We start from the raw sequence: 26,247 nt of genomic DNA on the forward strand, positions 1-26,247 counted from the left end.
GGGCCTTTCGGTATCCCCAGAGTTGGTAGTGATGTGACCAGAAAATCTGGTCATGTCAGCAGCTGAGAGAACCTGTTTGTCTGCCTGCAGGTATGCGTATTCGCTGCTTATCCTTCTCGCACGGTGAGGAGAAATACTTGCCCAGGAGGAGAGATAAGTTAACGAATGGAGTGTAGCGCATGAAAGAGTGAAACGAGGGAGGGCTGCATTTTGATCATCATACGCATGTAACTCCTCTAATAGAGCAGCATTTCAAAAAATTCTCGTGGCCACATGTTTACTGTAGTAAGGCAGAGTGACCGCGACTGGTATGCAGGAAACACGACTCGTGTAAAGGAAGTGAGGAAATTTGAAGTAAGGCACGTTGAAGCAGAATATCTTAGGAAAAAAATTGCTAGTCATGTGATATATACAGCTACACAGGTTATTTCTTGTATGCTATGCGTAAAGAACACTTCCAGGTTTAACAAAATAATTCAAGCATCCTTATCACTTTGTTAGATCGAGTTTTCACTGTAATCACTCAGTTCTTCTGTACCTGTTACATTCATAATATGAAAGTTAGCGAAAGTTAGTTTGCCTAAAATAACCTTCCTCATTCTTGTTTTCAATTGGGAAAAGTTTATTACCTGTGATAGGGAACAGAGTAAGGCACAAGGATGTCTTGTGGGCTAAGCAGGCATATAGACTGTCCAATCTAGCATGCAAGAACAACTGATTTATTCTCTCGAGGTGTTTTCTCAAGGAGCCTTAGCAATACACAGGGCCGCAACCAAATGGAGCTGAAAAGCAAGACGATGGCTCCACAAAATATGACACCCCCCGGTCCCCTTAGAGAAAATAATGCAAATGAAAAAAATGTACATGTTTGCTGTTGGGACATACAGAGGTGATGTTCTCAAACAGATGGTTCTGGCACCCACTTGTTTTTAACACACCCTAATTCAACATAAACCAATTTTAAGCTGGGAAAAAATGCAGCATATGCCTCCTATTTTTAAACCAGAAAAGAATGCAGCACACAGAGCTTATGACTTGACATATCCTGATACGTAATATTTATTTTCACCATTCTCACACATGAACTGCATGCTTTTTAAATAAGTCTGCAGCTATCATGCCTCAACTTCACCAATTCAACCTTTGATGCATGCAATATTCAGAATATGAAGGACACATTTCATGATCTGTTGTGGCAAAATTTTATACCTAAAGCTTTTTAAATGAGCTTTCCAATTAAACCAGCACATTACTGTCGCCACTCTTTATACATTACATGGGAACTGTTTGGTCACCACCTTGTTGATTGCTTTACTGCTTTTGTGAGTGCTACAAACACAGTTTTGGTCGAGTAGTGAATTGTAATGCGTGTGGAATTTTCAGACCTGTTTGCTTGAAGAAATGCTGCACGCTGTAGCTGAGTAACTATGCTACTCATGTTATTTACATTCTGCTTAAATATCAGTGCTTGAAATGTGATAAGCATGTTATATCTGTTAGGGCTCTAACCACTTTTTGCAGGTTGCACAGCCACCTCATAACTGTTCCGTTGGCAATAGATTTCAGTATTTGTATCCTGTGTGAAAATTTCGTCTAAAATAAAATTCACTTTTGCTTTATTTCAGATGGTTCGAGTTCCACACGGAGAATCCTGAAGCTAATTCTTCCAAGGCAGAGCGGGGCATGCTGAAAGTTATCAGAAGGCCGAAAGAATAAATCGGTGGTTCATCTGCATGTACAACCATCGTCAAGTGTTATCATGTACTGTTTTTTGCAGCTGCATAATATTAAACAGTCCGAGTCTGCCCCAGCAGCCCTATATGGGTAACAGATGTTTTGATTAAGACTTCTTTTATGATGTCTCTGAAAGTAAGGCAGTATGCATTCAATGAATTCGAATTATTTCATAAACATGGCTTCATGTGGTTGGATAAACCAGTTGCATAAATTGATGTGATATTTCCAGGAATGACAAGTTCCCTGTGAGATTCACACACTAGTTTTCTCACGCAATTGACTAGGTGGCAGTGTAAGGTGTCTAATAGAAATAGTGATAGGAACCACCACAGTTCTCGAAGTGGCTGACACCAACAAACTTTCCATAAGTACCAGTGAAACATGGCTTATTATTTGATGGCAACACTGTTCCTCAGATGTGCACCGTAGAGTAGCTCTAGGTCCCTGTCTTTATATGTTTAATATGCTACACTGCCCAGGTGCAGCAATATATGACACCCAAAATATCACGACGGTAAATCGTGCTGTCTCTGTGTGTTCGTCCATCGTCTTTTCCGCTGTTATTTTATGATTACGACCCAAAATATAAAAAGCTGATATATGGGCATATAAAAATTCGCCAGATATGGCCATATATGACATTATATAGAGATCCCATATATGGGTATATTAAAAATTGGGCAGATATGGACTTATATGGCCATATAAGGCCATATATGAGAGCCCATATATGGGTATATTAAAAATTGGGCAGATATGGACTTATATGGCCATATAAGGCCATATATGGCCTTATATGGCCATATAAGTCCATATCTGCCCAATTTTTAATATACCCATATATGGCTTTTTTTATATAAGTCCATATATGGGATTTTTGTAAGGGAAGCTCTTCTTGAGCTTGAAATTAAGCTCATGCAGAAAAAAATTCAATCTAGCGCTTCTATTTAGACACAAAGTGTAGCATTCCTTTATTCATGCATGAAGTATCTTAAATACAGAACTCTAAAGCAATTTCAGCATTTGAGCATCATTTAGCATACAACAATCAAATGACAGCACACGCTTTGCCAGTGGCTGGCGTGATGAGTATAATGGACAATGTCGTCTGGGCTCACCAACAAGCGAACAGCTAGTGGACACAACAATAAATGAAGAACCATGCTGTACAGTCATGCTCATTATGACTTGCAACACATTAGCGTGTGGCTTCACGAGCTAAAATATTGTGCATGGCTTTAATTTGCCGTCCTTTTCACAACTAAGTGATTTTTGCTTATTTGGTAGAATGGCCAAGTGAGAGAACAGCGTTTATTTTGCAGAAGTAAGGGCCAGTGGAAACCATGAGTGATCCTGGAGTTTGTCAAGCCGTGCGCACCCGTGTTGCGAGTCACATTGACAACAGAGAATAATGCCAGAGAAAGTATAGGGGATGTTATTTGTTGTAATTAGGATAAAGTGGGAAGAAAGAAAAGTGGAAGAAAAGATAAATTGCTGCCGGCAGGGACCGAACCTGCGACCTTCGAATAATGCGTCCGATGTTCTACCACTAAGCTACGGCGGCAGTCATCCTCCCGTCCACTTTATGGGGTATACATGTGCATATTAAACCTGGGAGTGTTAGTCAGCGCCAGTCGCAACCATGGCGGCAAGTGTGGAACACTTTTTTTCTGCCTGTTGGCATCACGTAGCACGTGATCTTTTTGCGGGCTGGCAGCTGACCAATAATCCCTCGCATACTTCCTAACGAGATCAAGTCTGCCAGAACGTGACCCTTGCTATGAATGAAGGAAAGAAGATGACTTTTAAGGGCTCGCTTTTATTCGTTAGACACAATATCTTCATCTTCATTAATGAAATGAAATGAAATGAATCCAAAATGAAAATGAAATGAATCTACATTGGTGAGCAGCCATCAGTGATGGAAATGCCGAGCTGCTGACAGACATGTGGACAAGCATGGAACGGCATGTCGCGAAATTCACACAAGACAACCGGAGCTCTACGCATATTGTGCCCATGCTGACCTTTGAGAGAGGTACTGCCTAGCTCCTGGTCACTAACGCAGCTATTTGATAATTTACTTTCTCCGTACTTTCTACGTTAGATGCATGTCTGCAGCCATCAGTGATGGCAATGCCGAGCTGCTGACGGACATGTGGAGAAGCATGGAACGGCATGTCGCGAATATTCGCAGTGCCCACTAACTATGGGCACACTGCGCTTTTAACTCTCCGCTGACGGCAACTCCTCTAGCGGCAGCGCGCGTCCGTGGGGTGATAAAAGCCTTCGCACGCCGCCGCCGGTGACAGCATTCATGCCAGCTCCTTCGTGTTTTTTCCGCAGTTTTGCGAAGCGTTTCTTATTCGGCGGTCGTTGCATGGCTCAGCGTCGCAGTAACAAGGTTTGTTGTGTTATGGGCTGTCACAATACCTGCAGCAATTCACCTGGAACAAAGTTTTACCACTTCCCGAAGGCTTAATGGAAGAAGGAGAGGAGACGCCAACGGTGGATACTTGTTTGCCGTGACAAGACTTTTTTGTCATTTTATGCGGTGTAGGGTGTCATGTTCATTCTATGGGAGAGGCGCCCATGGAATGAAACATTGTTTCAGACCTGCCTTAATTGTGCTACACCCATTAATCATGGTCTCCACCAAATGGCGATATGTCTGTTTTTAAGCTGAATCGGTATCGCGAAGACATTATTTAATTCTACTTCTTAATTCATGCGCAGCGTTGGTGGAACTGGGAGACCACAGAAAATAGAAGAATAGCAAAATAACAGTAGGCATTTCGTGGGCAATGCTAAGGCCAGTGAACAGGAGCACCCAGCTTACCTCCCAACAATTTTTCCATCCCCGTAAAAGGCTGGAACAGCTCGCGCATGCGAATGTTACGAAAGGTGCGGTAACATTTATGCGTGTTTCGTATGTTTAGGCTCGATAGCGATGAATATTCCCTTTGTTCTAGACGTATTCGATCCACAGTTTGTCTTTAGGGCTGGTGTACCTGTTTAGCGCTTGCCATGCTCATATATTATTTTTGTTAGCTTTACATAACAAAAACTTCCTGTTAAAATCAGTTTTCTATATGCCTGCAGGAACGGCATGTTCCTGCAGGCAGTCTCGAAGTCCACTGCCGCAGCGTGCTTGCACTAGCCGGGTATGCCTGTTCTGCAGTCGCAGGTCGCGTCAATGAAGCATCTGTTTTGAGAGAGCTTCAAAACAAAAAAACAGAATGAAATAAAACGAGACCATTGAAGAAAAATGCTTACTTACTCTCAAATTCATAGTCTTCCACGGAGCCTTCATGCGCGTTTGGGACACACACCGACTTGCAACACGGGAGCGTGTGGCCTCACGAGCTTAAAGATTTCGCATTCCTTTCACTAGCCCTTATTTCTACAACTAAACGCTGTCCTCTCACTGGGGGGTGTTCCCAAATAAGAAAATAATATTAGTTATAGAAATGAAGCAACTTGAAGCCGTGCGCAATCATTAAACTCGTGAGGCCACGCGCTCCCGTGTTGCAAGTCATATTGAGCGCGACTGTACAAGACCTTCCTCGTACAGAAGCTTGCCTTTATCAATGTTAACTCCCCTGAAAAATTTATCCAAACCTTCGACGGTCTGAAAACTAGCCAGCGGTTGCAGAGGAACGCACGCAGTCGACACCATGCTTGCACAAGCAGCCGCGCGTGTGGTCAGGGCACGGAGAAAGAAGTATTTGAGGAGGAGAATCTCTCGGCCGCGGCAGCGCGCGAGGGCGGCGCGATAGCGTCACGGCGGAATGCGGTTACGCCGAAGCACGACAGATGACGCTTTCGGCCTGTTGCCATCTTTTACATGCTCTTCTATGGGCGCGACGCATAAAAATCGTGATAGCGCCTCATACATTATAAAATTTCTAAGATTTCTGTCTGTAACATCAATAGGTAGATATGACAGATACTTTAGCTGCAGTTACTAATCGATATTGCTGGAATTAAAGGCCGTACTGCGCTTGAAACGAACTGCTAGTAGCGGCCCATGAGCAGACGACGTCTGCCGCCGCATGCACGCGCCCCTCGCTCCTCGCTCGTATGTTCTGCGCGCGCATGCGTAGGTGGCCTTGGGAGGGAAAGTTCCCTTGGCGATTTGCTGGTTTTTTCTTTTTTTTCTCTTTAGCGCTCTCAGTGGCTTCCGCGCGTTGCGCCGGCGGAGCCGACTCCTCGATGTTTGCGCGCGCTTTTCACGCCGCGAAAAAGGAGAGTGCTTTGCAGATTTCGACCAGTGCTACTTCAGGATGGGGCGGAAATGTGTCGTGCCGAACTGCAGCAGTGGGTACGCGTCCTGCAAGGAGAAGGTAATTACCTTCAAAGTTCCTAGAGACCCTGTGAGGTTGGAAGCGTGGGCTCGCGCCATACCAAGAAATGACCGACAGCTGACGCCTCGTGACTACGTTTGCGAGAAGCACGTCTCGGACAGTGACATAGACAGGCGGCGCTATTATGGAGAACTTGGTGGCGAAGTTCTCCTTGACAAACCGAAACGGCCAGTGTTGTTTCGAGACGCCGTGCCCTCAATCTTTCCGCGCGCTGTCCCAGGTACTTGTCTGCTGTTCTCAAAAAAAAAAAAAGACAATGTGAAATTTCAACCACCTGGGGTTTTGTAACGTGCACCTAAATGTAAGCACACGGGCCTTTAGCATTTCGCCTCCATCTAAATGCGGCCGCCGCAACAACCTAAATCTGAATTGATGGCATATAGGGTAAGTCCCATCATTCGTTGAAATAAATTATAGCTAACTCATTGAGTTGACGTTATCAAAAATTATAGATTTCAGGTTGTACAAAATATATCACGCTGGTAATTTTCCTGTATGTGACGCCATTTTTCTCGTTAATTTACCGCAAAAACTTGGAGTGCGCTTGAGCTTCGCCTTTGAGAGTAGAACGCGATAGCGTAATCGGGCCCTGTGCGCATCGCCTTCTCAATTGCTAGCCTCGCCGACACCAACGCCGACACCGGTATTTCTGCGAAACGGGCTCGTTAACGCTGTCGCGTTAAAACACATCCATTCGGGCGCGAACGGCGAATCGGTGACGAATGGCCTTGAACCGACGAGCTTCGTCGGAGAGCGCGGTGAGAGGGACGCGCGCATTTTTCCTTCTCCGCTGGCGGACTCTCACGACAGAGGGCGCGGGAGCGCTGTGCCCGATTTCGTGACTTTATTAGGGCGCCCGAGCGAGCGCAGTTTCGCCTCCTCAAGAATTCTTGCTCCGTGGGTCAGGGAGGGGACGCTGTCACCCCAGGGACGCGGAAACAGCCGCTTTGGCGCTGAACGCCGCCGCGCTGGTGGAGCCGCCTACAGTGATGTTCCGCGCACGGAATCGTCCCCTTTTCGGGGAATTTTGAGCAGTCATTTTGCCCGAAAGGGAAGAAGGGAATCTGCGATTTTGTAGGGAATTTCGGGAATGGCGAAATTCTCCTACGATTACCGATACATAGAGGTCATAGTGCGCTTTCGGCTTCTGCAATCGGTAGTGGTGCATGCAGTAGTCAAAAGCATAGCTCTTGAGACTTGTTCCCGATAATTATGTCTAGTGATTTCTACTTCACTCCGGGTGTTAGTCTCGAAGCCTACATATGCACAGTGTACTCACAGTACAAGTTAGGAAGGCCATGCTTTTGTATTTTGCAGGAGCGCAACCGCTAGTCATGATATAAAAATAGTTTTTGCTCGTCATCCACATGCATTTATGATGATGTGTGTGTGGGCTCACATGCATTATTACTGTTGCGGAGGGAAAAATGCTCGGATTTTCTTCGAAGTATGCAGGGAAAAATGCCTGAAATAGGGAATTTCCATGTGTCAGAGAGGGAATCTTTCGACGAGTACGGAACACCACTGGCCGCCTATGCAAGCGCAGTGTGCCCATAGGTGGCGCGCTGTGCGATTCAAGATGACGCCCGGAGGAGGGTCGACCCGCTTGTTAGCATAGGAACAGATAGGACGTGCGGAAGTACGGGCCGTGCCACTTTCACCGGATGAAGTCATGAGATGCACTGAAATGGATATGAGACCAAAATACTTTCCGGAACCATGTAAAGTGCTAAGTGCTCGCCACCTACTTACTTGCGCGGTGTGAAAGCTTGTATTTCAGCTCCGTTACCATGCATCAACGATGCTTTGCAAACTCCTGTGCGTGCTACAGAAAACTGCATGAACTGAACGACACTCGGAAGCAGTACGTACCAAGCCTGCCTGACATTTGCCGCAGTAGTAGGCCGCTAGCGAGTAGCGCCATCGCTGCTGCACGATACCGCATGTTTAACGTGGTGATGGTTTCCAAACACACTAAGCCGTCGTCGTTACTTGCAGTCAGGAACGCGGAGTTGCTTCTTCAACGGAACACAGGTTTTTAACACCCCATTCAGTAGCGCTTGCGTCACAGCCATGCTCAGATAGCCGTGCGCAATTCACTGCACTAGGACGTTGCAGGTTCGATCAGCACGATCGAAACATGAATATTGAAAAGAATGTACACGTATGCTTTTCCCAACGTCGAAGAATTCGACGTTGGAAAAAATCGTCGAGCAACAAAGCCGTTCTATAGGTACCGGTGAAGTACAGGAGAAGTTAGCCGAGAGGCGTGGATTGTGGCCGTGACTGGACGTTTCAGCGCTCTAAGCATATCGCTTCGCTGGTCGAGCGCGAGCATGTTACTGGCATGCGACGGTCCATAATAGCCACAATAACTGCGCTACATGCAATGCACAAAAAAACTATGATTTAATTTGGATTTCGCTCAAGGATATTATCTCTCATGCCAAATTAAGGCAAAAGCTTGAAGATGTGCATCTGGATAAAGAATTTATCGAAATACTGAAGGCACTTTATGCAGACTGTGCAGCAATATATGAAATCCATGGCCACAAATCCCAAAAAGTGAGACTAAAAGCTGGCCTAAAACAGAGATACCCACTACACTCTTAAAAAAAAGGTAGTAGAAAAGGTAGTAACGGGACCCGTTAGTACCTTTGTGACCCCATTACTACGTATTGCGGTCCTTTTACTACCTCAGAAGTACACACGAGGTCGTAAATGTCAGAGGTAGTAAACGGCACTACCTGCCTAGGTGGCGTGTTAGTAAACGTTACTACTTGCGTACTTGCCCACATACGTCCGCTTCTGACGTGTAAAGAAAGGGGGTGAAGCCGCATCTAGAGTAACATGTCGTCAGTGGGTGAAAGGGGATGTGAATTGGTTGAAGATAGGGGGTCTATTGACACCACACAATGCTTTTTTACAGATATTTTTATTGCGCAACATTATTCTCAATGCGAGAGTGTAGCGTTTTTCGTTTTGGCGAGATAGAAAGGGCAAGAGTATTCTTACGCAAGGATTAACTGTGCTCTATCGGATGACACGCATAGTAAATAAATAGGCTACACTGAGCAGTGACATCCCCTGTGCATGGTCTAAATACAAATTTGCAGGGAAAGCCACCCAGGAATGTTTGTGCACCAGAACCGAAAGCAACAAAATACTCATGCACCAAGTGTTGTACGACAAGGTTCTAAAACTCAATATAGATTGAAGGTTATCCACCGGATATAACGAAGCGCTCACTAATTGACTAACAAGAATAGTGTCGATCGCATGCGGTGAAGCGATACCCCGAACAGTTAAAAAAAAGCGTCAGTTTTCCATTTGCCCGGAGGTTGGGGGATTGGATTAGCTGAACAGTGAACATTGAGGAAAGCACACGAGATAAACCTGTCATATCGTTGTCAGAATTTGAAAGTGCACTTAAATATCAGCTATACGTTTACAACAAAAATACGGCTGGAACAGTGGCTGGCAACGTAAGCGCACCCGCATACCCCCCCCCCCTATCCTCCCCTTCCTCGTAGGTAAGTACCCACCCCTCCCTCGTCGGTAAATTCAGGCGAGCGGGGGTGAGGGAGGCGGGAGTTGCGCACCCATGACTCCCCTCCTGCAGCTGACGCTTCTGCTTGCTGTTACAACAGCAGCTGCTACGCAGAGAAAGTAGAGGAATGGGCACCTGGTCAAGTACACCCTTCCTCTCTTATTGTGAGGGAATGCATGTTAATCATGCTTCACTACGCACCGGCAAAGCCTCTAACTCTGAAAAAAATTGTGTTCGGCACCTGTAGTGCACAAAAGCATTGCCTCTGAGATCTGTACTTTGCAGCGTTTCTTTACAAAGCCTGAGAGATGACCATTAATTCAGGAGTGAGCTTTGAAATTTGCTCTAATATGCCAAACACAATAGGTATAGCTGCAAAACTAAATATAAATAACGACCAAATAATGCAGTTGCACCTAAACTTGTGTGAAAAGCCACAAATACGTTTTATTTCTAAAAAAAAATATGACATGTAGCATAGCACGACACTGCTGCCACCTACATTCTTTTTGGTTTAGTCTGTAAGCTAACAGTTGCAACAGGTCTCGTTGTACTGCAGGAGCCCGCTTCCCGTGAACACATGTGCCTCGCGCTTGCATGTTTATCGCGTTGATAGATATTGTGTGCGTTTATTGTGTGCTTATCGTACTCGACATTCGTCGACTGGGCATTTTCCGTGTGTTGAGGCGTTCTCCTGCCTTAATCCAGTGGCGGATGATGGTCGTCGTTCGTTGCCGCTCAACAAAGCCTCATGGGACGCGCAGCTTTGTGTCCGCGCTCAAAAGTGCTTTCTTGCTTTGTTCATCGATTACTCACGTTCATCGAGTGTTTCAATATCGAGTGTACTTCCGAAGACGATCCGCGTCCTAGTGTTTGGACAAGCGGCGACTGCGGTTCCACAGGAGGGGAAGCGTGAGCCTTTTGACGAGCGACTATGAAGAGTGCACAGCCAATGCCAAACTTGGGTAAGTTGAAGGTCGCTGAACTACATAACTTTGTTACTTCATTCCATGATGACTCCTATGCAGGAACCGGCGTGTTGGCATAGCGAGGATGATCAACCAGATACCCGATAGGCAGGTATGTTTTGTGCTTTGAGTGCACTTATATACACAAGGGCGTCCGCAGAACTTTTTCCGGGGGGGTGCATCAGCAGAGGGTGGGGGAGGGGGACATACAGCATAGGTAGCTTTTGTTTCATTGCCGTGACATGACCGCCAAGATTCGTCCATAGCAGCATGTAACGTGCAAAGTTGGCTGGTAATCCTGAATGATATTTCACGCGGATATGCGGGACTGGAGTGTGCTAATCAAGCTGTGTAGCTTACTGCTACTGCATAGAAAATTATTATCCAAAATTCCAAGGGGGGGCAGCTGCCCCCCCTTGCACCCCCCTCCGGACGCCCATGTATATACACCACCATAAATTACATGTTTGAAGGATGCGCGTTGCGTTACGCGATCCTATGCTTCGATCATGCAAGCCTCGGGCCGTTGTGCTGTTATTTCTTGACTGTTTACTGTACGAGATCATCGCTTTAGAGTGTTTCTAGAATCCCTTGTCGCCGTTAGAAAGTGTTTGCTTTTTAAATACATGGGTTGTCCCATAATGTTTTCACGATGTTGCTGCGAGAGTTCACCAAACTCGGTAATAACGCGCAAAAATATCACAAAACTGGGGACATCACAAGACTGGGGACGTGATAGAAAAACACACAGCCCTGACACGCGCACACGATGATGGATATGTTTTCGTGGTTGCGTCCCCGAGCTTTTCGCCAGAAATTCATGTAGTTGTTTTGTGGTTAGGATTTCAGCCTAGCTGCCTCATAATGTTTTAAAGGAGCTCACTTGAAGTAAATGTATTTCAGTGAATTACGTTACGTACTGGTACTAAGACCACACTCCAGAAAATGCGTACTTAATTTGAAGAAACACATGTTTATATCAAATAGTGTTATTAGATGAATATGCCAATTCACTTAGGTTAATTAAGCTAACACATGCTACTCTTTGTTGCAATATTGTGTGTTTGATAAAATATGCGTGAGCTCTTGTTCTGCCATTTTTTCTTAGCGTCTACGTGAGCTCGTGTTCTGTCATATATTTTTTCTTAGCATCTTGAAGCACACGAGGTTCTCTATCACAAATAACTTAGATTATGTTCATGTAATAAGAATGTTGCTTTTATGGTGTGGCGCTTTATGTTATTGTATTTTCACGCTTTTTTTTACTCAACATGGTACCAATATTGCTCTCTTACATAAATGCATAACCAAGGTTTAGTATGCAGTGATTTAGTGTTTATTTAGCTTTGTAAGGTCATAAATTAAAAGAAAAAGATCTCCATTCTCATATATGTTTCCAGAAGTTCACAGAAAGTTGGCAAATATTCTCGGTTTTGTGAAGGGCTTACATAACTGAAAATGAAATCACATTGACAGCTCAACTATAGACCGTTTTCACGGAGAGGAGGAGCGTAGCCTCGAACCGGTGTATATTCACCACTTTCTCTCTCTCCACCTCGGCCGACCGCTGCCTCTGGTGTGTGCGGATTCCCGAGTTTTGCACTGCGTGGTGCGTGAGAGGTCAGCGTGTTTCCATTTTTCGACGCTCTGAAACAATTGTGCTGCCGCAAATCGACATGTCGGACGAGAACAGGTCGACAAGCTACCACTGCGCTGTGTTTGGCTGCGGCAACAGCTACGGAAGCCTGAAAGACTGGCAGCCAAGGCATTCGAAGTGCACTATGTTTTTAAATGACTTCGCTTCTCCAGGTCGCACGCCTTCTTCTCCGACAAATAGTACATTATTATATGGGGTGTCTGCACTTATGGCCGTTTCTCCAAGTCACCACACCAGCTTGTGATTGTGCTTGGGTGCTGGTACACTTTATCATCTGCATCGAAGAGAACCAATGTCAAGGCTGACGATTAATATGCAAAATGTTTGGCCAAGAGTTGTTCTCATGAACCTCTCTGATTTCTATGCTACAGCACATGATTTACAATGGCTGCGGCTAGAAAATGTTCCATCTTAGTGCGTGCAATTTTGAGATTATTGAACGGGCACTTTTCAATCTACATGACAGAAAGGCCTGCATGACATGTGTTCTTTAGCGTAGGTACGCGTTTCTAACGTTTCTTCGAGAGCACGTTCTTTCTCGACTTGTCAATTTTGTGACGATAACTGGGGTAGCGTTATGACAACCGCACTTTTTTTTTTTCGCGCGGCAGTCTGGGTGTCGTGTATAATCGGCCCACGTTCGTTAAAGCCAGGTCGTTACCTGGACACGTGCGCTCGTCGTAATGCTTCTGAAATACTCACCAGAAAACAAATTGACAATAATGTTACCAAAAACGAGCGCCCTTTCGGCGTATCGCTAGTGGCGGCAGCTCACGCCGAAGCGAACTCACGCCATGCCACGCTTCCAGATGTGCAACAGGCTTATTTTTATTTTATCATCGGCGTTGTTTCTACGCCGAACTTTGAGCTCACCCGTCGTACTTCTGTTCCTTATCCTGTGCAACGATCAGAGGCCACAAGCTACGACGGCGACACGAATAAACACAGGCATCGGTGTTTGTGCTCCTGTCGTTCCGTGAACATTGTATTGCAACGTGCCAAGCGGAACCAAAATGGTCTGTTAGGGATTAGAGTTATGTTGAACTTGAATAATCACGGCACGGAAACCCGGGAGCCATCTTAAACACTAATCCGCGCACCTAGCGCGCAGCCGGACAATGGCCTACGTGTTCGCTCGTCTCCATTTACGTTTCTCCGATTATACTTCGACAATTGTCCTAAATGTTAACGCTCTTTTATAGTGATTATTCCAAGAACCTCACCCGGCCAGCTATAACAAAACATACAAAGCAATTACCAATTTACACATGTTGCATGCTTAAGAACTGCATTGACATTATTCTCATCGTCGGCGCTGCTGCGGGAACGTCTCGTGGGCCGCCGCTGCTTGCTGTTTCAGCCATTTTGAAGCTGCAAGCTTAGCGATTATTTATCAGCGCCTTCACACTCGAAAAGCGTTGCCCTGTTTTGCCCGTGTACCGCGAAGAACAGCAACACCTTGTGAACCGAGCGCATACGCTGCATACACCGCCGCGGAACCCCACACACCGGAAGGGCGGCGAAACGTCGCAGACGATAGACGGCGCTGCGGCGGTGGAGTGCTTTCAAAATGGCAGCTTCCTTGTGAAATTGGTGTATGCAAGACAAACTACATGTGAATTCGCTTTAGAGAACCAAAAGTTTGTGTCCTGAATGGCTTACATTCATGATGTAATACAATGTGTATGGCTCGTTCCCACCTCACACCAAGCACATGGACCACGCACTCTTTTAATTTTTTTTTATATTTCGATAAAAGTGTGTATATCGTTTTTGTCATGTGAATCACCCATATGGCTATGTGCATATTCTGGGAAGTGCTTACTGTGTACATGTGTGAATGTTGAGCATGCAATGACACTCTTTCAATAGTCTGCAAGTGGCTGGTTCACTAATACAGCTGTTCTTATTGCACCCTGATCCCTTCATTGAAGGATCGATCTCTTTAATATATGAATATAGACTTGCCTGGAGACATGTTTGGTACTCACTATCTGTATGCGGTTGGGTTTGTTTTGCATGAAAATCAAGATTTCTTTGTGGTATCTGTTATGCATGTATCAGCGATGAGAGAGAGCTGTTCGTGGCACCGACACAGAGGACAGGTTGCAGTACAAGATAGGAGCATACTTCCTGCAAACCCGGGCAAGCCATGATGAGTGGTAGGCATTTCTTTTCATCACTGGATTGGGACAGTTTGGACACGTAGCACCTATTGAGATACAGCATATACTGGCCTTTAGCTTAGGGGTGGGAAACCTATCTTCTGCACTTCAGTGCAATGCATATTATTTAGTTTGCATTCCTTGAACATGGAATGTGGAATAGTTTGTATTGTTGAGTTCGTAATTTTTGAACATGGGATGTCGTCAGAGCCAACGTTTTGAAACTTGCAGTTGTCTTCATAAAGGGAGCAACTGTTAATTCTTGATGTTGCTATCTTGATGAAGGCAAGTCTACTCGTTAAAGAGTTGGCTGCAGCGACATACCCTGTTTGAGGATTTCTTCGTCTCTTCAAGCCTCCTCCATCTTCCACCAAACATCTGTGTTGCTTGTGCTGCCATGAAACAAAAGACTCAGGCGTGCGCAGGCACAGCTACATCGAAGAAAAATAGCTCTTTCTTTGTTAAAGATAGTGAAGGCACACTAACGCAATCTCAGCCAAGATTATTATTAGTTGCCGATTCAATTTTAATGTAGTAGTTTCGTCGCTGTGCTTACGCACAATAAAACTCATCAAAAAGTGGGACGCAACCACACATGCTCCAGTGTTCAGGTAATAAGTCATCACTGCCTTTCTTTATGTTTCAGTGTTCCCTGAGCCCTTCTTTGATAGACTCCCCCATTTGCCCCACATAATGCTTATCCCATGATCTGATAAATGATGCCTTCTTTACAGAGCGCATAACGTGTCCTGTGATTCCTATTGCAGCCAAGTGAGTGTCTGGGTTGCAACTTTTTCATACTTTAGCACGCTTATTTGAGGCCGTGAACACTATGCTGAAGGTGGCCCAAGCACCAACCGTTTTTAAATTGTTGGATATCCTGTGCAGGGTATGACATAGTGGCAAACATATTTTGGCCATCACAATTAGCCGTTTCTTTGGCCTGGCAACTGGAAGGTGTTTTTTTGAGTAGGGCTTCTGCAGGGCCAATACAGCAAGGGGAGCAGGATACAAACTGATGGGAAAAAAGCCATTGCTGCCTTTTAGTTTATCCCACTCAATAATGGTAAAAAGGTGCATTGTCTGACTGCCTCGACAGTGGCGTAGCGAAGGGGTAGCAGACCGAGCCCAAGCCCCCATCCGCCCTCCTCCCCGAAATGAATTTCTGCCTATGCCTGTGTGGCTTGCTAACACGGTAAAAATTTCTGTTCCTGTTTCTTGTGGACAAGCATTTCCAAGGAACTCCCCTGACACAAGCAGGATATCCTGTTCACCTTGCTGTATCGGTTGCATATACTCTACCCAGAAAACCACCTTCCAGTTGCCAAGCCAAAAAAAAAAAGGCAAATCTTGATGGCCAAAAAATGTTTGCCACTATGTCATATCTGCATGAGATATTCAACAATATAAAAACAGTTGGTGCTCGGGATCATCCGTATAGTGTTCATGGCCTCAAATAAGCATGCCAAACTATGGAAAAGCAGCAACCCAGATACTCAGAGGAGAGGATTGGCTGCAATAAGAAACACAGGACACGTTACATGCCCTGCAAGGAAGGTACCGTTTATCAGATACCCCTGTCATGAGGTAAGTATTATGGAGGGCAAATGGGGCAGCATCTCAAGGAAAGATTCAGGAACATTGCAACAATGTAAAGAAAGGCAGGGATTGCCAGTTTGCCAAACAGTAAATTAACTATACTGCATTGATCATTGAATCAGCAAGTATTCATATTCTCGAGATTGCGTTAGTGTGTCATTACACTATTTGTCAAAGAAAGAACTATTTTTCCTGGATGCAGCTGTGCCTGCGCATGTTGAAGTTTTTCTTTTTAAATTATAAATATGTGTGATGTGAGTCCAAAAAACACTTAAAAGTTAGTGCCTATCTGTGTCCCTTCTTGTCCTGTCCTCACTAGTCTCTGCGATAAACATAATGGTTTCAATATTATGCGTACCCATGTGTTCTTGCATTGATGACATCATCTGCAGGCATTTACAAACAGCAAAAGGCAATAAAACATATATATTCTGCCACTATATTATCAAGTGATACAAAACTGACTCGTGCAAAGCTCTAGGACACACTTTCGCAGTGCATTCCGATGCTCTACTTCTCTATGTGGTGGGCCTTAATATTCCCTCTTCTGACCTTACTGCTATGTATGAACAGATTTATGGTATTTTATAGGTTGTGGCGCAACCCAGCTTTAAGCACTTATTTCCATCTAACAAAGCTTTGTTGTCAAATAATCGATATGTCTGAGAGTGATAATCTGTATCGGAGAGAGCCTTCATTAGAAGGCAGGGCATACCCGTATGTTTCATCACATTGTTTGGAACATGACCCCACCACATCTATAAAGGTACCATGAATCTGTATGTCACACGGTTCATGAGACAGATTGAGCCTTACCACACAAAGATATGTGTAATGCACTGTATGACGATGCCTTGAATAGCCTTGTTTGACAGCAAAGTTGAACTGTTCATTAAATTGATACTAAGGTGGAAGGGTGTACGTTTTAGCAATACTTGTAACTGGGCATGTTGGTAAATACTCAGGAGGAAGCACGAGATAAGTGGACAGTACTCCTTGCTTCTCTCCTGGGTATACATTTGGTTACTGCATTTTGCTGTTTGTACATGCACTGTAAATGATGTTATCTCTGTGAAAACACTTGGGTTCAGGTGATATTTTGAGGATCTGCGTGATTTCTAGAAAAGTTAGTTGTGAGTTCAGCATTGACATGTGCTCTTTTCTTGAGTAGCTGTGCTATCCTGTCAAGATGTTTAATAAGTAACGACACACTCGAATGTGAATTCTTCTTTGTGGCAAAACAGCGCAGACAACGGGACGAAGAACATACAGGGCACAACGCTGGCAATCAAGTGATTTCTTTATTGGGAAGACAGAGAATCTGTAGGCAGGCGAGCAAAAATCGAAAAATGGCACATACGCTATCAAGTGACTCGGCCGACCGGCATTACTATCAATTCGGATAGGGTTTACAAGATGCGGCAAAAGCAGATTTCATTAAAACTTGAAGACGAGCAAAAAAATGGCAAAAAATAACAAACATGGTGGTCAGTACCAAACCAATTAAAACCGCTAAAACCTGACTCATAAATCAACAAAAACAAAGAACCAGGGTCTAAAAAAAGGTTTGTAAGCAAGTGACAGCAAGGCTTGAAAACTGCAGCTACAAACAATCAAACAGAAAACAAAAACATGTGACAACAAGCCAGGCCCGTAGCCATGCGGGAAGGGGGGGGAGGGGCTCGCCCTCCCCCCCGCCCCCTCCCTTCGAAATTTTGAGGACACATGGTGTTTTATCGAAAATAAATCATGAAAATAGGCGTTTTTCTCAAATAGTCAAGGCTTTCAACAAGTAAGCCCCCCTCCGAAAAAATTCCTGGCTACGGGCCTGCAACAAGCGTAGTGATCACAATTGAGGCTCAAGGTAGCTAATTTCTTTGTCAAAGAGTGCTAGTGATGGTGCGCTAAAGCAAGCTGCTCCCCTTTTGTGTATTATGTGCGCCTCACAAATTTCGTGTGCTCATTGATCCTGATACTTCAGAACTTGCACATTGTCAAGCAAAGGGGAGCAGCCACATGATGTACAATGCCAGGTTACTGCCTGTTGCTGCTTTTAAAGAACAAAACTCTTACGCCTACTCTGCCGGCAGCCTTCTTCAACCTATGAGAGAAACTGTGAATGTAGGGAACGACAGCCAAGCGAGAGCGAGTGTGCTCGTTTGGCCTGTTATTTCTCGTCGTTCTAAGAGTGACCAGCAGCTTTTCAGCTGGGGAGCTCAAAAGAGCACTAGGGAACCCTGCGCTGCTCGAGCGTTCCACCTGAATCACAAAACTTGTTTCCGTCCACTGAGGGCATGATCGGACGAGGGCGTTTCTGATGGTGGAATAGCCTATTCCTTTTTTAACTAGCTTAGAGTACGCAGAAGGATACGGAAGCGAATTCTTCTGAGACCAAGGAAAATATCTCCAGCAGCTGTGGTCTTCATGGGCTACTAGCAGCAAATCCAAGAACCTCAGCTCACCTTGTACGGGTACTTCTTTAGTGGTTTGCAAATCTTGGAGGTTCTCGTCAGATGCGCGGTGAATAACGTCAACGGCCTCGGTCGCAGGATCACAAGGTAATCGTCGACGTACCTGAATACATTTGATACATTCGAAGACTGCAGGCAGGCCTCAAGGTCTCTATCGTACTGCGTCACCAAGAGATCATTCAGCGCAGGCGCGACGCATGACCGTGTACACACAGCCTTTTTCTGGACGAAGAAGTTTCCTTCAATATTCACCACCATTGACGTTATTCATTGCGCATTTGACGAGAACCTCCAAGATTTGCCAACTACTAAAGAAGTATCGGTACAAAGTGAGCTAAGGTTCTTGGTTTTGCTGCTCGTAGTCCATGAAGACCACATCTGCTGGAGTTATTTTCCGCAGTCTCAGAAGAACTTGCTTCCGTATTCTTTCGCGGACTTTAAGCTAGCTAAGAGAAATAGCTTATTCCGCCATGAGAAGCGCCCTCGTCTAATCATGCCCTCATCGAACAGAAACAAGTTTTAGGATTCAGGTGAAACACTTGAGGAGCGCAGGGTTCCCCAGCACTCTGTTGAGCTCCCTAGCTGAAAAGCTGCTGGTCACTCTTAGAACGACGAGAAATAACACGCCAAATGAGCACACTCGCTCTCGCTTGGCTGTCATTCCCTACATTCACGGTTTCTCTCATAGGTTGAATAAGGCTGCAGGCAGAGTAGGCGTACGAGTTTTGTTTTCCGCCCCAAACCATCTGGCCTCCTTATGCAGGCTGTTGAACAGGGATGAAACAATCTCCTCTTGCTGTGACACGAAGCACAGAAATCGTTTCACTGAATGCGTGAAGAACGTCGTTTATGACATTCCATTATCATGCGGAAATCATATGTAGGACAAATCGGACGGTGCATGAATGACAGAATGCGTGAACATGCCAATTCTTTAAAAGCAGCAACAGGCAGTAACCTGGCATTGTACATCATGTGGCTGCTCCCCTTTGCTTGACAATGTGAAAGTTCTGAAGTATCAGGATCAATGAGCACACGAAATTTGTGAGGCGCACATAATTCACAAAAGGGTAGCAGCTTGCGTTAGTGCGCCATCACTAGCACTCTTTGACGAAGAAATTAGGTGCCATGAGCCTCAATTGTGATCACTAAGCTTACTGTCAATGCTTTTGTTTTCTTGTTTTGTTTTCTGTTTTATTGTTCACGGTTGCAGTTTTCTAGCCTTGCTGTCACTTGCTTGCAAACCTTTCTTTGTTAGTCCCCAGTTCATGGTTTTTGTTGATTTATGGATGTCCGATTTTAGTGGTTTTAATCAGTTTCGTACGACCGCCATGTCATCGTTCTTTTTTGCCATTTCTTGCTCCTGTTTACATTTTAATGAAATCTGCTTTTGTCACACCTTGTAAACCCTTATGAAATTGATAGTAATGCCAGCCAGCTGAATCACTCGATAGCGTTTGTGCCATTTTTCGATTTTTGTTTGCCGGCCTATATATTCCCTGCCTTTCCAATGAAGAAATCGGTTGATAGTTAGCGCTGTGTCCTGTATGTTCTCCGTCCTGTTGTCTGCGCTACTTTGCCACAATGTTCATGAACAGACTAGCCCACCTATATCCTCTTGTAGATTCTTCTGTTGTTTGTAAAAGATAGGTGATCAATTTCATGACTATACAATATTTGCTAGCTGATATTGTAAGTGCGTACTCGTAAGCATGGAACCACGAACAAGTATTTCCGTTTTCATAAAACTTTTGTGACCTGTTCAAGGTACCTGGTGAATATACCTTTGGCTTGCTTCCTCTAATGCTCCGTTTCTAAATTTTTGTAGAAATGATTCGTAACCTGTTGCAACATCCATATTGATAAAATGTATTGTGGATTGTTACAGAAACCACCATTTTATCATTCTTCTGACTAGAATTTAGTATTTGTGTTGCTGTATCACCAAGATGCAGCTCCACATTCCACGTGCCTATTGCTCAACTGCGCCTTGCACAAGCTGAGCATGAGCTACAAATTGCTCTGTGATAGTTTTCTTTAAAACAATCGAGTGGAATAGGCCTACTGATGCACCCAGGAGTCATGCATGGAGTACCATTTGAGTAGCGAAAGGACGCTATTATGCAAAGTTACATCAAAGAAGCTGACCGAGCTAATCGGTCTGTATATGATAGCTGGCCTATCTATGACACCACAGCCTGCAGAAGTGCTGTATAGCGGTTTGTTTTCTTATGTTTTTGATCAAAGCAGCATGAAGCCAAGGCTATGGGGATGGACATTGAATACACATGGATTATTCAAATAAAATGGTAAAAATGATATCACTATTTCGAAACAGAAAGTTATCAGTCATAAATTGCAGCATCTGTTGATGTGTTGTCTAAGCTGTTCGCTTCAGTGCCAAACTACATTTTCACATTCTCTCTTGCAGGTTTCAAATACAGCAACTGTACCACCGCAACAGTGCAGCACAGGAGATCCTATCGTCAGTGCCGCGTCGAGAAATTAAATAATAAAGCGCTTACTCCTGGAAACTTCTCGTATCGTCATATTTGTTTGCTTGTGATTATAGAACTGCACTTTCATGGGAATTGAATGAACTAGCCCCATTTATTGTCCCATTAAAACTGAATAAATTGACAATGTAGAGCTTGTTTCCAAATGCCTGCATCATAGGCCTACAAGATTGCTTATTGGCTTCAAAATACTCTTACATGTAAAGAACGCTGTTGATATAGTCATTGCTGGAAATGGTCTGCTTATTGGCTTCAAAATACTCTTACATGTAAAGAACGCTGTTGATATAGTCATTGCTGGAAATGGTCTGCTAATATTTTTGTTACGAACCTCTAAAGCGTACACACTTTCGTATTGTTAACCACAAAAAGATTTATTAACTGTGTGCAGCAAACATGCTGTTGCAGGCATAAGGCTGCAATACGCTGAAACTCATGCATCAAAATTGTACACACTAACAGCAGCCAATTTCTTGTAGAACCTCATTAGGTGTGGATTAGAAAGCGCATTAGACTGGCGTAAGACAGTCTAATGATTCTGATGTCTAAAAACAGTCTTTTTATTGAAATACATTAAATATTTTTATAAGCGATATACTTCTGTGAGATTAGCTGATGCATGCTCTTTGTATTAAGTAAGATGCATTTTTCTAGTTCATGAAGTTGACTGACGTTGCCATGGTGTAGCAAGTTTTCATCAGTAGTTGCTGCAAATAGCTAACATTCACGGTGGAAGTTTGCTAACTTTCAAATACTATTTTCCTGCATTCAGTAACTAAGTAGTAACCGTCATGGTAGTAATGTTACTAGCTTAGCTTACTACCTTCCAATAAGTAGTAAAACGAACTAGTAACCGTCATGGTAGTAATGTTACTAGCTTAGCTTACTACCTTCCAATAAGTAGTAAAAGGAACTAGTAACCGTCATGGTAGTAAATTTACTAACTTTCTGTTACTACCTTCTGGTATGTAGTAACTGCAGGTAGTAAATTACATGGTAGTAACTTTACTACCTTGCCGTTTACTACCTGCAGTTACTACTTAGGTAGTGAATGTTGTGACAACAATTTACTACCTCAAAGTTAGTAAGTAGCACTACCTTTTTTTTAAGAGTGTATCACCAACCCTATTTAATATATACATAAATAACCTTCTGAAAGCACTTAATAACAGGGGACCTGGACTGAGACTCTCCGCGACAACAACAGGCCATCGAGAGGTATACACAAAAATCTCATGCTTGGCATTTGCCGATGATGTCGTGCTCCTGGCTGAATCGGCAACAGACCTACAAGTCCTCTTAGATATCTGCTCCCAAGTATGGACCAAAGACTACCTCAAGTTCAACACTGAAAAGACGCAATGCATGGGCCTGAACACAGACTCTTGACTTTCACACGCTCCAAGGAAACCCTATAAAAAACGGCAACTTATAGATACCTTGGAATTTAAATATCAGACAAAAAAGACTACCTGCAAAAACAAGCCGACTTAATCATGAAGAAATCAAACCTAAAAGGCAGAGTATGGCATCTCTCCCGACACTCGTATAAAGGCAAAACCCCATATACGCGAAAATGCACGCGACAGCGACGAGCGACGCGACGTAGATCGTCTTCGCGCGAACAGTCGCTTGCGCTGGCAAACCTCATTCGCGCGACGCATGCGCGACGGCTTCAGCGAGGAAACTCCACTGTTGCTGGCATGAGGCCGTCTACTCGTACCAAAAGAGGTGTGTAGTCAGCAATATGCAATGTAAAAATAAAATATGTTGTTGCATAATAGAATGGCAGGTGTTTATTATTGCCTTGCAGCACCTTTTTTTATATCATTACGTTATTTCTTCGTTGTGCACACGTGACTCGGGCGGAGAGGCGGCGACCGCGAGAGGACGTCGTAGTTCCGCGGCACATCGGCGCGAAAGCGAAAGAAGCAGTTGTCTGCATTGTTTTGCGCGCGTCTGTCGACCTGCTTCGTTTTCCGACGTCGTAAAATGGAGAGACAAAGGAAGATAGCTGCTCTGAAGCTGCTCATCATTCTCAAGAGACGGCGGGCTTTCCTGAGAAAGTATTGGGTCCGGCCGACATGGACAGAGCGAGCGGACGACAGCGAGTTTTTCACGGCGGTAAGTAATGCCAGACAACCGCGTCGCAATAGTGAGACTGAATATACGTACGTTTGCTGTGTTTTACAGATGAAACACGTGAAGAACGGTGACGAGTCGCTGTTCTACATGTACTACCGGATGTCGCCGGATACCTTTGACATGCTGCACGGCTTGGTGCGAAAGGAGCTGACAAAGGATAAATGCCCATCGAGGGAGCCCATTTCTTCTGGCGAGCGCCTAGCGCTGACTTTGCGGTAGGACCAATTTGACTGCGTAACCGTGCCTGTACAGCTTTTCATTTGTCAGGAAGTCTCTGTTCGTGATGTGCGGTCGTTGTACATACTTCGAAGTATTGTGCAGCGCATGCATGGATTGCACGCACGTCTTGACACACTTCCCCGCGTTTGCACGTTGAGATTTGTATTACAGGTTCCTGTCCTCTGGTATGCTGGTGAGGGACGCAGCCATGGCATTCCGTGTGGGCATCGAGACGGCACGAAACGTCATCAGCGAAACCTGCACTGTGCTGTGGGAGGTTTTGTCCCCTGGATACATGAAGGTATGCATACAGCATAGAGCAGGTGCAGCGATGGGTACATTGTAATGCGCATTATTTTTTGCTTATCCTTGCCAGGGGTGTTCATAATAGCTTTTGTAGGGTGCCTGGAGAGCAGGTCTAGTTAATGTCAGCTCGAATAGTGGGAACACAAAAGCTGCGTTTTTGCTTGTGGCACTATCAAATTCATTTACCTATTACTTCCTTGAGCTTGTTGAAAGATATTTTTATTTATGCCTCTGGGTTGCATGTTTCATGCGAAGTTAAATGACAGAAGTTTGATATGGCTCTGTAAATTACAGCACATGTCATGGTGTGGGGTTTGTGTGATGTGATACCATATCGCATGCATAGGAAAGGGTGGCCCGTAATGTTAAAAAAGCAGGAGTACGTTCACCAGGTTATGGTTGCAACAACATAGTGTCAAACATGAAATTACTGTTTTTGCAGACACCAACAGAACAAGACTGGCGAGAAATCGCCGATGGGTTCTGGAGCCGTTGGCAATTCCCAAATTTCCTGGGAGCAGTCGACGGCAAGCATATCCAGATCAAGTGGCTCCGCAACGCTGGAAGTATGTACTTCAATTACAAGGTATGCAACAGGAAATTGCATCATTGCATGTGGCATGTTTGCTGCTGTAGGGTCATCTATTTTTTTATGAATAGGAGAGGATAGGCTGAGACTTTAAACAAGAGTATTGCGAATCTATGCCTAATGCATTCAAAGCAGGTTACAGACCAAAATTTTCACCTGATATTTTGTCTACTTATTACTATCACTATTATTTACAAATACTGCTATCTCAGTTATTGAGACATACCAGGAGTGGATACAAATGTTCAACACAATAAACAAAAATACATGATTATGCAACTCTTTTTCAAATTGCTGAGCATAGAGTCTGCGCAGAGACCCATCAAGCTCATTCCATAGATCCACGGTCCACGAAAAAAGGAAAACTTAGAACAATTAAGAAAATTCGGCAGATCCCACGTACCGTGGGAGTCGATGTTATGCGAAGCCTGCGGCGGGTAGGTGACTGTGGCGTAACTTTTTTTACTGAGCGACAAGTTACAAAATGACGCTAAAGATTTGTGTAATTTTTATACACACATATATATGTTGAAGGGCCGCATATGTGTTATATAACCAGTTGTTTACGGTTGGGCAACGCTGCCAATGGCAACGTGGGTATTACCAACACCAGAAGCTGTAAGCTGATATGTAGTGCAAATAGGTGTCCCGAGAATGCACGCACGTTTCACGAACCCGTGTGCATGTGTGCAAGAAGTTCTTGACAGTTGTTGAACAAGGGCATCATCACCATGATCAGTGAGCACCAGCAGCTGGTCATGACTTTTTATAGGATCCGGTCGTCATCGTGGTGACGAGGGGTCCATGGGTAGTAAAGTATGTGGTATAGCAGAGCTGTTGGAATTCATGGATGCCTCGGTCATTTCGTCGACAAATTGTCTGTCGACAGAGCCGGCGACATGTCGGAACCCGAAGTCACCCTTCGCGTTGGTGAGGTATAGGCCGTCGATGCTGGTAGGCCTGCATAGTGCTACGTGGACCAACATCAGTGGATGGTGTTTGTCGTATTCGTAGACTACTTGGGCGTATGTGGCCTACCTAGCCTAGTCTACAAATGGCTTTCAATCAATCTGGCATCATCCTCGGTCAGCATGAGGCCATCGCCCAGCCTCGTAAGCAATGAAGAGGACATTGTGTCGTTCTGGTGGACAAAGTGCACTTTACGATGCGTTGATGTGGATATCACATGTAACGTTTGTTAATGTATTCCTCCGGGGTCGAGCAATGCTTCAATATAGCTTGCTGAATCATAGGAATACAGGCGTAATGTTTATTAGAGTGCTATAAAAGCGGAGCCAACACATGTAACTACAGACGTTAATCTGATATGATGCCTGCATCGTAGGAGTACACATCGTAGGAGTAACATGTAGTGTTTATTCCTTTCTTGTAAAATTAGATAGCCAGCACCACAACCACAATTGACGTTGCACCGATATTATGCCTGCGTAGGCTGTTTTTCCAAACCAATTTAGAGACCTGGCGTGGCTCAGTGGTAGAATACCTGATTGCCACGCAAAATGCTTGGGTTCGATTCCTGCTGGGATCCTTATTTTCATTCTTTCCATTCGTTGAGTCAACGCTGCCGATGTTGGTTTTCCTTAACGCTCTAGCATTTATGTCTGTTGTCGCCGTTCCTGAGTAGATATAAACTGACAATCACCAGTGGCGCATACCCGTACACCGCGGCCCGTGGTAAACGGGTATATGCCACACGTGTCTAGTGGAAAGAGTTTGACGACGTACGCGACATGATTTTAACGTTATTCATGTCATGACCCGGCAATCATATTCGTCAAATCCTCTTACCCTCCCATGCAAATTTTGGTCTACACCAATTTAAGGAGGCGATCATGAGAGCACCCAGACGTAGGCGGCTAGATAGATAGATAGATAGATAGATAGATAGATAGATAGATAGATAGATAGATACTTAGATAGAAACGCTCAAAGTGCCA

At 44.5% G+C, this 26,247-nt stretch overlaps 1 protein-coding gene and 1 long non-coding RNA gene across 3 annotated transcripts; both read left to right on the top strand.

The window, feature by feature from the left end:
• Window positions 1-10,188: 10,188 nt before the first annotated feature.
• Window positions 10,189-21,040, top strand: LOC125757508 (uncharacterized). Its single transcript, XR_007415280.1, has 4 exons — window positions 10,189-10,619; window positions 10,683-10,734; window positions 14,344-14,441; window positions 20,946-21,040. It is a non-coding gene; the product is annotated as an uncharacterized LOC125757508 (long non-coding RNA).
• A 1,849-nt stretch (window positions 21,041-22,889) lies between these two features.
• Window positions 22,890-26,127, top strand: LOC119381309 (uncharacterized). 2 transcript variants are annotated; one of them, XR_007415157.1, is made up of 3 exons: window positions 22,890-23,154; window positions 23,224-23,695; window positions 24,143-26,127. XR_007415157.1 is itself a non-coding variant. In XM_049412635.1 (2 exons), the coding sequence occupies exons 1-2, from the start codon at window positions 23,023-23,025 to the stop codon at window positions 23,392-23,394; spliced, it is 303 nt and encodes a 100-aa protein (XP_049268592.1). In that variant the 5' UTR covers window positions 22,890-23,022; the 3' UTR covers window positions 23,395-24,115. The 2 variants fall into 2 exon arrangements, 1 of the variants encoding a protein (XP_049268592.1); XM_049412635.1 differs by lacking the exon at window positions 24,143-26,127 and having other exon boundaries at window positions 23,224-24,115.
• Window positions 26,128-26,247: the final 120 nt, after the last annotated feature.

Source organism: Rhipicephalus sanguineus, chromosome 2 (assembly GCF_013339695.2).
Source record: "Rhipicephalus sanguineus isolate Rsan-2018 chromosome 2, BIME_Rsan_1.4, whole genome shotgun sequence".
NCBI lineage: Eukaryota > Metazoa > Arthropoda > Arachnida > Ixodida > Ixodidae > Rhipicephalus > Rhipicephalus sanguineus.